The sequence below is a fragment of the Salvelinus alpinus genome, chromosome 10 (assembly GCF_045679555.1).
Source record: "Salvelinus alpinus chromosome 10, SLU_Salpinus.1, whole genome shotgun sequence".
Classification (NCBI taxonomy): Eukaryota; Metazoa; Chordata; class Actinopteri; order Salmoniformes; family Salmonidae; genus Salvelinus; species Salvelinus alpinus.
This window is the reverse complement of record NC_092095.1, coordinates 68,005,218-68,017,255: the sequence shown is the minus strand read 5'-3', so window position 1 is coordinate 68,017,255 and position 12,038 is coordinate 68,005,218. Positions and strand designations below refer to the sequence as shown.

The 12,038-nt window shown below is 45.4% G+C and overlaps 1 protein-coding gene across 17 annotated transcripts in view; it reads left to right on the top strand.

Moving 5' to 3' along the window:
* The window catches only part of LOC139532731 (R3H domain-containing protein 1-like), a 56,766-nt gene that overhangs the window by 10,854 nt on the left and 33,874 nt on the right, over positions 1–12,038 (top strand). For 12 of the 17 annotated variants that reach the window (XM_071330680.1, XM_071330678.1, XM_071330679.1 and 9 more), the window contains exons 2-4: positions 2,901–3,130; positions 9,051–9,342; positions 11,828–11,872. In XM_071330680.1, coding sequence (XP_071186781.1) covers positions 9,103–9,342; positions 11,828–11,872 — 285 coding nt within the window. In that variant the 5' untranslated portion in view covers positions 2,901–3,130; positions 9,051–9,102. The remainder of the gene's footprint in view (positions 1–2,900; positions 3,131–9,050; positions 9,343–11,827; positions 11,873–12,038) is intronic. The other 5 variants (XM_071330689.1, XM_071330687.1, XM_071330688.1 and 2 more) reach the window with 2 other exon arrangements.

Genomic DNA, 12,038 nt, shown 5'->3' with positions numbered 1-12,038 from the left:
TCAAAAATCATGTTAAACACTTAATGCACACACAGTGAGTCCATGCAACTTGTTATATGACTTGTTAAGCACATTTACCTGTAATTGAGGCTGAGCGACGAAATGAATACCTTTAGTCTGCACTTTATACCCCAGAGGGCTTAAGTCTCAATTATCATCAGCTCTTTCTAATCAATAACTCTCCTTATTATCAGACATGGCTCTGAGCCGGGGTACGGGCTTATTTACCCTTTTCAACACACTGATAATCAATAACTCTCCTTATTATCAGACATGGCTCTGAGCTGGGGTACGGGCTTATTTACCCTGTTCAACACACTGATAATCAATAACTCTCCTTATTATCAGACATGGCTCTGAGCTGGGGTACGGGTTTATTTACCCTGTTAAACACACTGATAATCAATAACTCTCCTTATTATCAGACATGGCTCTGAGCTGGGGTACGGGCTTATTTACCTTGTTCAACACACTGATAATCAATAACTCTCCTTATTATCAGACATGGCTCTGAGCCGGGGTACGGGCTTATTTACCCTGTTCAACACACTGATAATCAATAACTCCTTATTATCAGACATGGCTCTGAGCCGGGGTACGGGTTTATTTACCCTGTTCAACACACTGATAATCAATAACTCTCCTTATTATCAGACATGGCTCTGAGCCGGGGTACGGGCTTATTTACCCTGTTCAACACACTGATAATCAATGTCATTTATTAGGCTTAAAGTAAACGGTATTACTATTCCTGTGACTTGATGGTTGGTTACGCAATACATTTAATCTTTCTGTGTGACTGTAGAGCTGGAGAAGACCGCCTCATGGATGTCTGTCTGTTAGCTACACAGTATGTTGGATGAATGGATTGCTTCGGCTGCTTTTCTCTGCTCTTGTATTGTTCCATCCTCCTACACAGTCTGGGCGGGAGGGAGAGAGTCTCTCCTCTCGCTTGCTCCCCCCGCTCTTCCCCCACAGTACTTGGGCAGGGGGGGAGGTACTGCCCAAGCCTGGTGTGGACCGCCCTATCTGTGCTTGCAATCAGAATGGCCTCTTGTGCATTCCACAGGAGCAATTTCCTATTCGCTGTGCTAACATAATTGTCATTGAGTGGTCCATTTACAGCCGGCATATGATTAGTTAGCCCCCATTCCCCTGGCTGGCAGAGTGGCTGTGCCCTTTTGACCTCCTTGTAGGTTTTTGAGAATACATTTTCATGGGTAGAAAAGTGTAGCATGGAAAAAGGCTTCGGCACTTACTCACCACTTCTACAGGCAGTATGGGTGTGTTTGTACCGTGGGGAATGGAGTTAAAGGGACTGTGAAGTGAAGAGGCTCTTTGCGGTTCAACCACTCAGATCAACTCAGAGCCTCAGGTTCTGTTGTCAAATACAGAGGAGCTGCTCAGTAACAGGAGACCCAGAGGATTTTACTGGGCTGTGTGTGTGTGTTCTTGGGTACGTGTAGACTTCTGGTCTGTTTGTGCCTGCCAGTGTTTATTCGTGTGTGTGTCACACTGTGTTCCATCTGCATGCATTAAGCCCCCTGTCCCTGACACCCCCTCCCCCGTGTGTCACACAGACTGTCCATGACACCCCCTCCCCCGTGTGTCACACAGACTGTCCCTGACACCCCCCCTCCCCCGTGTGTCACACAGACTGTCCCTGACACCCCCCCTCCCCCGTGTGTCACACAGACTGTCCCTGACACCCCCCCTCCCCCGTGTGTCACACAGACTGTCCCTGACACAGAACTGACACGGTGATCTCCTGAACTCAGCGGCTTGCTCAGCCCTGCTGTTCATCCCTGTCCGTGCAGCACAGCTCTGACTCCTAATGCAGCTTGTGTCTGGGGCCAGAATCTCACTTGCTGTCTGTCTGGTTGGTTGAGTTCTACTGGTGTCACCAGCTAGTAGGGCTGACTGTAGTCATGTGAAGTTCCACACCTCTCTTTGTGTTGCTGCTGACTGCCAGACTGGAGGTTACCTTTGTTCTAGTAGTGTCTGCAGTTTACTGTCAAACCAGGATCTGCATACACAGCAGGGTGTGGTGAGGTAGAATAGGGTGAGGTAGAATAGGGTGAGGTAGGGTGAGGTGGAAAAGGATTATAAAGTGAGCAGGAATCCACCACTTGACCTTTTATCTGGCAGCATGCATGGGTCTGCTTCCCACTGGCCCGATGTGGAATCAGGAGACGGGACTGTGTGGAGACAGGAGACGGGACTGTGTGGAGACAGGAGACGGGACTGTGTGGAGACAGGAGACGGGACTGTGTGGAGACAGGAGACGGGACTGCCTACTGGTTGCCAGAGAGAGCTTACTGTGGCGGGCATTCTGCCCGGTAGATAGCACTGAGCTCTGGGACTAGGAGGAAGGTTGGAGTGGAGTAGCAGAACATGGGCAAAGATGTAGAGCCCTTCTGACTGATGGAGAATCTGTTACAGCCCGTCTGTTACCTTCGATGTGAAGCTTCCATTTGGGAAATGATATGTCTGTCAGTGTCCACTCCAACATTGGTATTCTAAATATCATAGGGTTTTGATTGAAAAGTGTTAACTTCTGTTTTTTACGGCTGTTATTCCTGAATATGTAACGCTGCTCTGTTTTACATAACTGGCACGACAGAGTGGGTTTAACACGACCCTCCATGCACTCAATGGCTCTGATGGATGAAACCTGTTTTACACATAGGCATGCACAGCCACAATATCGCTTTCTGTCTCTTTCCCTGTCTCTCTCTCTTTCTCCATTTTTCTCTCTCACACTCACACACGTGATATCCCCTGGACTCTGTCTGTCCATGTCAGCCCTGTCACTGTCAGCGACCTATAACCCCATTCCATCAGTGTTCCCCAGTGCTCTAAGGGTCCTGACCCTCTGACCTCTTCTCTCCCTGTGACAGGTCTGTGATGGCCATGAGCAGCTTGGAGGGCAGTGCCACCGAGGCCGTTCAGATCTGGACACCAGAGACTCCGAGCTGGTGCTAAGGACATGGGACTCTCCCTCAGAGTTAGCGACAGGCTCAGCAGCACGAGACGTTACAGTGACAAACCAGCGGTGGCGCAGGACTGCTGCCCCCAGAGCCTTCTCACCCTCTGTAGGACGTCACCACCACAGGCCCAGGAGCACCCAGTAAGTAGCTTCCTGTAAGGAGAATAGGCCATTGGCCACAAAGTACATTGGAGGCCGGGGGGAAATTAAAAACAGCGTTGACATCACTTCAGTCGAGAGAGACTGACAGATATTACAAATCAGCAATGCTGCACTTGAGTAGAAAAGATTGTGTGCCGGAATAACTGAACAGATGTGGACTAGCCTGGTGTTATAGTTATTTCTCTTCAAGATGAACATGTTTGACCTGCCTCTCAGCCAGTTTCCACTCAGTATTCAGTAACATAACTAAAATAGCACTGCACACTGCAGAACACAAGAACAACATACATTTTGTTATTGAACAGAGTGTTTAAAGATGGATGTGAAAGGAGCAGGTTTTGGGGAGTAACTGAGTACATGTCATCTGATTTACAAAACAAATGTATCAGTTACAATACCAGCTAAAATATTGTAATCAGATTAGATACTTTTGAAAAACTAGATGATTACTTAAAAATTCAGAAAGGATGTTTGTGAGAGAAAGAAATGTATTTTGGCACCTTTCGGTTTCTCGGTGACATTCAATTCAGCATGGAAAAAAGTGTTTCAGTTTGTTCCACCTGAGAGAGTCTGATCACCAATCAGAGACCGCTGTGATGACACACCAGATGTGTTTGATGGATCCTTTTCTCAAAGCCGGGGTGATGCATTTTACATCATACCTGCTATATTTCTGTATTTTGGAACTTCTGTATCTTGAAAATTGTATTGCTTATATACAAAAATTTTGGGAACTATATCAACAAGGCACTAATGAAACAAATTAAGGGGAAGTAACCCAAAAGTAACGGGAAGTAATCAGATTACGTTACGGAGTTTGGGTAATCCAAAATTTACGTTACTGATTACATTTTTGGACAGGTAAGGTGCCGTTTTCAAGGGATTGTTAAATATATGAGCTATTTGGTTGTAATATCAGCACCTTTTGAAGAGCAGAGTCAGGACTACCCATCCCATTATTCCATGTTTATCTCTATCAGAGTTCTACAGCAAGGAACTGCATGCTTTTCATCAGCATACATCAATTGATCATTTAATTGTAGATCTGTGAGGGTAGCCTCACAATATCGCTCAATGTTGCCCACCATTAATTGGATTTGAGTGATGTAAAGTAAGTGAAATATACTTGCCTAGTATGAGTGGTTTTAGGTAAATTTCCCATCCTTTGTGGGCTCTGCCTGTCAAGCAGCAGAAGGGCGAATTCGCCTATGTACTGTTATCTGATATTTACTTTGCGAGCTACCTGATGATAATGTTTACTTTGCAAGCTACCTGATGATGTTTACTTTGCAAGCTACCTGATGATAATGTTTAATGTGCTAACTACCTTATGATAATGTTTACTTTGCTAGCTATCTGATGATAATGTTTACTTTGCAAGCTACCTGGTGATAATGTTTACTTTGCTAGCTACCTGATGATAATGTTTAATTTGCAAGCTACCTGATGATAATGTTTAATTTGCAAGCTACCTGGTGATAATGTTTAATTTGCTAGCTACCTGGTGATAATGTTTAATTTGCTAGCTACCTGATGATAATGTTTAATTTGCTAGCTACCTGGTGATAATGTTTACTTTGCTAGCTACCTGGTGATAATGTTTAATTTGCTAGCTACCTGATGATAATGTTTAATTTGCTAGCTACCTGGTGATAATGTTTACTTTGCTAGCTACCTGATGATCATGTTTACTTTGCTAGCTACCTGATGATCATGTTTACTTTGCTAGCTACCTGATGATCATGTTTACTTTGCTAGCTACCTGATGATAATGTTTACTTTGCTATCTACCTGATGATAATGTTTACTTTGCAAGCTACCTGATGATAATGTTTACTTTGCTAGCTACCGGTAGAAACAGTTGACCATACATATAGTGATAATTAGACCTGATGTAGTTTTTTCTCCCACCAACCTAGGCCTACCTAGCGAAGTTGGCTAACATTATCCCTGTTTCAACATTGTTAATAAGGGTTTAATCAGGATTGCTGCTGACAGACGTGATAGACAACATTGACTGAGGGACCACGTCAAATTGGCTAGTTGGCTAACAACAAATCACGTCAATATGGCTAGTTAACAAGTTAACATTCAGGGGATAAACTAGATGGCTGTATAGAAATCTCTATAGTAGGGTTGGGCGGTTTCCAGATTGTCATATCCTCATACCGTCCTTCTCTCACACCGGGATTTACGGTACTACTGGCTTAGTACACAAACATGCAAAGAAGCCGGTTGGGCGTCTATTAGCACAATAACAACAAAATTAGCACAAGTAACAGCAAAATATTGCTAGCAAAATATGCTAACGAGTGCAAACGAAAACAAACAAATTGCGAAGGCAGGCAACGCAGCTCATAAAGTTATACATGTATAGGTAGGAGCTACCGAATTATATTTTTGTTGAGTTTAGACATTTTACAAGCGAATGTGAGCGAGAGACATTATTCATTTGCACAAAGTTTTGACCGCATGCTTGTCTGAAGCACACGGTGTGGCGTCGCTAGGGCAACGGGCCTGCACTGTTCTGAGAAGATAGTGGAGAAGCACACCGCCCAGAACTGAGAGGAAAAACGCAAGGAAATCGAGCTGCAGTGGCAGCTGTACAGATGACTCATCCAAAGGGCTTTGACACCTCAAACACGGCAGAAAGCTAACACAATATGATGCACCGTGACGTTATTCATTCAGCCACGTTAATCTTAGGTGTCGCCCTAACGCAGAAAGATAAAACTTCCTGTGTTTTGTAAATGCAGATCTACAATGCTTCTTATTGTAATATCTGCTCGGCATCAGACTAATTTCGTTCTTCAGTTGCACTTCTCCACTCAGAATGGCCGTTGGTGAATTCTCATCTATCAGCAGATTGTGCTTTGACTGATGTGGAGCTACTTTTCTCCAGTACTTTTCTCTGTGTAGACAGCCTACTGTTACATTACATTACATTTAAGTCATTTAGCAGACGCTCTTATCCAGAGCGACTTACAAATTGGTGCATTCACCTTATGATATCCAGTGGAACAACCACTTTACAATAGTGCATCTAACTCTTTTAAGGGGGGGGGGGGTTAGAAGGATTACTTTATCCTATCCTAGGTATTCCTTAGAGGTGGGGTTTCAGGTGTCTCCGGAAGGTGGTGATTGACTCCGCTGACCTGGCGTCGTGAGGGAGTTTGTTCCACCATTGGGGTGCCAGAGCAGCGAACAGTTTTGACTGGGCTGAGCGGGAACTGTACTTCCTCAGAGGTAGGGAGGCGAGCAGGCCAGAGGTGGATGAACGCAGTGCCCTTGTTTGGGTGTAGGGCCTGATCAGAGCCTGAAGGTACGGAGGTGCCGTTCCCCTCACAGCTCCGTAGGCAAGCACCATGGTCTTGTAGCGGATGCGAGCTTCAACTGGAAGCCAGTGGAGAGAGCGGAGGAGCGGGGTGACGTGAGAGAACTTGGGAAAGTTGAACACCAGACGGGCTGCGGCGTTCTGGATGAGTTGTAGGGGTTTAATGGCACAGGCAGGGAGCCCAGCCAACAGCGAGTTGCAGTAATCCAGACGGGAGATGACAAGTGCCTGGATTAGGACCTGCGCCGCTTCCTGTGTGAGGCAGGGTCGTACTCTGCGAATGTTGTAGAGCATGAACCTACAGGAACGGGTCACCGCCTTGATGTTAGTTGAGAACGACAGGGTGTTGTCCAGGATCACGCCAAGGTTCTTAGCACTCTGGGAGGAGGACACAATGGAGTTGTCAACCGTGATGGCGAGATCATGGAACGGGCAGTCCTTCCCCGGGAGGAAGAGCAGCTCCGTCTTGCCGAGGTTCAGCTTGAGGTGGTGATCCGTCATCCACACTGTTCTCTGGTACTTTTCTCTGTGTAGACAGCCTACTGTGCTCCGGTACTTTTCTCTGTGTAGACAGCCTACTGTTCTCTGGTAAAATGCTACCTTCCCTCTGAAATTACATGATCAATTGCTAAACTTACGGATCATGAAAAGCATGCAGGTCCTTGCTGTATAACTCTGATGAAGCTAAATGTGGAATTTTGGGAAATGTGAAGTTCTGACTCTGCTCTTCAAGAGGTCATGATATTGAAACCTGGTTGACAACATGGTTTTGAGGAGCTGGTGGTCTCCTTGCCCATCAGCAGTCAAATGGAACGTTCTACACTGTATTGTGAGGTTTTATTGATACCTGCCTATAGAGAGGGCCGTAGAGTCATGGAGTCATTGCACTCTTTGAACATTCTGGAATCCAGGGTGTCAGTGGGATTTTTCTATAGCCACAAGCTCTGTCCTCCAATAGTACTGACTGTCTCACAGTACTGACTGTCTCTTTCTCAATGTGTCTTTCTGAGATTCCTCTATCCTCAAAATGAATTGGTCACTCCCCTCTGACCTTCTCCACCATTGGGGTTTGAGAAGGAATCAAGGAAAGCCAAATTGAGACAGAGGCACAGAGCCACAGTGTTAATGTCAGGGACTGAATCAGATGGGGCCTCTCAACCTCTAATTAAAATCATTAATCACAGCTCTCATAAACCAGATGTCTCCTACCCTAACCCTCCCATCTTTTCCTCTCTATGATGTCTCCTTCCCTCTTCTCCTCTGTCTCCTTTCTTCTCCTCTCTCTGTCTCCTTCCCTAAGCCTCCCCACCCCTCTTCTCTATGCTACTGCTACTGCAAGAGAGACTTGCTACATTATTACCAAAAACCACTGCCCTGTCCCTGTCCCTGCATTAGCCCCATTACAGTAGTCCCCGTCCCCGTCCCTGTCCCTGTCCCTGCATTAGCCCCATTACAGTAGTCCCCGTCCCCGTCCCCGTCCCCGTCCCTGTCCCTGTCCCTGCATTAGTAGTCATTAGATTTCAGATGTTCTAACTAATAGAGATGTTTACAATTTCTCTTTAGCCCATGTTTTCTTTCTCTGTTCTCTGTAAATGCATGATATTTCAATGCCCATGTTTTCTTTCTCTGTTCTCTGTAAATGCATGATATTTCAATGACCATGTTTTCTTTCTCTGTTCTCTGTAAATGCATGATATTTCAATGACCATGTTTTCTTTCTCTGTTCTCTGTAAATGCATGATATTTCAATGCCCATGTTTTCTTTCTCTGTTCTCTGTAAATGCATGATATTTCAATGACCATGTTTTCTTTCTCTGTTCACTGTAAATGCATGATATTTCAATGACCATGTTTTCTCTCTCTCTGTTCTCTGTAAATGCATGATATTTCAATGCCCATGTTTTCTTTCTCTGTTCTCTGTAAATGCATGATATTTCAATGCCCATGTTTTCTTTCTCTGTTCTCTGTAAATGCATGATATTTCAATGCCCATGTTTTCTTTCTCTGTTCTCTGTAAATGCATGATATTTCAATGCCCATGTTTTCTTTCTCTGTTCTCTGTAAATGCATGATATTTCAATGCCCATGTTTTCTTTCTCTGTTCTCTGTAAATGCATGATATTTCAATGCCCATGTTTTCTTTCTCTGTTCTCTGTAAATGCATGATATTTCAATGCCCATGTTTTCTCTCAATCTCTATTCTCTGTAAATGCATGATATTTCAATGCCCATGTTTTCTCTCTCTCTGTTCTCTGTAAATGTATGATATTTCAATACCCATGTTTTTTCTCTCTCTATTCTCTGTAAATGCATGATATTTCAATGCCCATGTTTTCTCTCTCTCTGTTCTCTGTAAATGTATGATATTTCAATACCCATGTTTTTTCTCTCTCTATTCTCTGTAAATGCATGATATTTCAATGCCCATGTTTTTTCTCTCTCTCTCTCTGACTGTAGGTGTAAGATGTCTTTTGATGTAGCTCTAATGGGAAATGATTTGCATTTTGATTAGTAAAATCCCAGTCTCTCTCCATCGTCTGTCTCTGTCTCTTTCTCCATCTCTAGGACCCCAGTAACAGCAGTGTTGTATAGAGACTCTCTGTAAGCTGTGCGTCTGATGAGGATGTCTGATCCTGTTACTGTAAAGGACATCAGTAGGACTGAGACCATGAAGGTTTGTGAGGCTGGAGTGGAGCTGGAGGCAGCAGACTGGACCGGAACCACAACACTAGGAGCAGACAGCAGACGGAACGGTGTGAAGGACAATCCCAAACAGGCTGGGAGCCTGGTGCTGGAACACAATGCCACCGGTCACCAAGACGGAAGCTGCTGTGACAACAAGAGGGAAACGTCACAGGTAAACAGCCTTTTAGTGTGGACCAATGAGAAGATCAGTTTTCCATTATCACATCCACAATTTGAACATGTTTTACCACTACTCTGGCAAAAATGTAAATATGGTAATATAATTGATATATGGTAATGTCATTGCTCACGATCAGTCATTAAAATACTCTAATGTAACAGATGAAACAAGTTGGTGAAAGATGTGCTGATACAGTGCAGCAAAACGTTCCTTTGTCTCAGGGTTGGAGGTAATGTTGACAGGGAATTGTCTCAGGGTTGGAGGTAATGTTGACAGGGAATTGTCTCAGGGTTGGAGGTAATGCTGACAGGCAGCAGAGAGGGTATTGTCTCAGGGGTTGGAGGTAATGTTGACAGGGTATTGTCTCAGGGTTGGAGGTAATGCTGACAGGGTATTGTCTCAGGGTTGGAGGTAATGTTGACAGGGTATTGTCTCAGGGTTGGGGGTAATGTTAACAGGGTATTGTCTCAGGGTTGGAGGTAATGTTGACAGGGTATTGTCTCAGGGTTGGAGGTAATGTTGACAGGGTATTGTCTCAGGGTTTGGAGGTAATGCTGACAGGGTATTGTCTCAGGGTTGGAGGTAATGTTGACATGGTATTGTCTCAGGGTTGGAGGTAATGTTGACAGGGTATTGTCTCAGGGTTGGAGGTAATGCTGACAGGGTATTGTTTCAGGGTTGGAGGTAATGCTGACAGGGTATTGTCTCAGGGTTGGAGGTAATGCTGACAGGCAGCAGAGAGGGTATTGTCTCAGGGGTTGGAGGTAATGTTGACAGGGTATTGTCTCAGGGTTGGAGGTAATGCTGACAGGGTATTGTCTCAGGGTTGGAGGTAATGCTGACAGGGTATTGTCTCAGGGTTGGAGGTAATGTTGACAGGGTATTGTCTCAGGGTTGGGGGTAATGTTGACAGGGTATTGTCTCAGGGTTGGAGGTAATGTTGACAGGGTATTGTCTCAGGGGTTGGAGGTAATGCTGACAGGGTATTGTCTCAGGGTTGGAGGTAATGCTGACAGGCAGGAGTATAAATGGGAAGCAGAACAAGTAAAAGCGGTCGGTGGCTGGCTCCCCAGCCAGACTGAAGAAGACAGATAATCTGGATCTCAAATCCTGGCTTATCTACAAACTTCCTGTGTGTCACCCTGAGAGAGAGACTGAATGGGTGCCGGATGGGGAGAGGGAGGGAGGGGTGTGTGTTTCTCTGTTTGTGTCTCCTCTGTGACTTTGCCACCATCTGTCCCTGCAACGTTCTCTCTTTCAGGCCAGGTACCTTGTAGTGCAGACGTCAGCGTTTCCTTCTCTCTCCTCTCATTGTTCCTTTCCTTTCTGCCCTGTTCAATTATCTGATCTACTGGTGCGTTCGCACCTACTGTCACACACACACACACACACACACACACACACACACGCCACACACGCCACACACGCCACACACGCCACACAGTCTCTAAGGGTCGTACACATGCCTGGAAATGGAAACGGTCCATTTCCATCTTTATTTCATTAATGTTATCTGACCCTCCAGCGCAGCGGGAAAAGGAACTGTCCTCTGGTTGGTTTTAGAGGACGGGACCAAGAGAAGAGAGAGTGTGTGTGTACAGACGGTGTCTCAGTGGCAGCCCGAGAGGAGCATGGGGCCTGCCAGCCGTTCTGTCTAAATCAGACTCAGCTTTCGCTCTGACTCTCTAGGACCTCACCCTGCACACACACACACGCGTGCGCACGCTCGAACAAACACACACACACACGAAGAGCAGAGGCACTGAGATGTCGTCCCCCGTGCTGCTTCCTGCTCCTCTTCAAACTCAGAACACTGCTCTGTCTCACCACACCATTCCTCTCCTGCTTCCTGTTCCTCTCCAACCTCAGAACACTGCTCTGTCTCACCACACCATTCCTCTCCTGCTTCCTGTTCCTCTCCAAACTCAGAACACTGCTCTGTCTCACCACACCATTCCTCTCCTGCTTCCTGTTCCTCTCCAAACTCAGAACACTGCTCTGTCTCACCACACCATTCCTCTCCTGCTTCCTGTTCCTCTTCAAACTCAGAACACTGCTCTGTCTCACCACACCATTCCTCTCCTGCTTCCTGTTCCTCTCCAACCTCAGAACACTTCTCTTTGCTCTAGTCTACATGACAGGAAAATGGGTCTGAGAGAGAGAGAGAGGTGAAAATATTCTGAGAGAAAATTCCATTAAATGTACATAGTAGTCAGACAGAATTCTGGGTCTAATTTCTCAGACAGGAAGGTGTTTGAATCACTAGGGTGAGAATTCATCTTGGCCCAAAAAGGGCTCCTCCTCGTGTTTTGTCACATGCCTATATTGATTGGCCGAGCTCTTTAGTAGGGTGTACGTTGACGTCCAACATGTGTGATGTATGTATTCAGCCTTCCTGTTGTTCTGGACCACAATATTATTTAACCTTGTGGTTTTGTTAGCTAAACTCCTCCTTTTTGTGGTCCGTTTTGGACAGCAGCAGTCTCCTGTATCAGCTGGCCAGCCAGTGAGGGGCTCTAAGGTACAGTCGGTGGATTAGCATGATGCCTGGCAACTACCTCATACATTATCATTTTATCTCAAGTGTTTCTGCTGAGAAGACGGATTTATCCAATATGTCTTATTATATATTTGCCTGCTGTTGGTTCTTGTTCTGTAGTGAACAGGGTGTTCATACTCATTCCGTG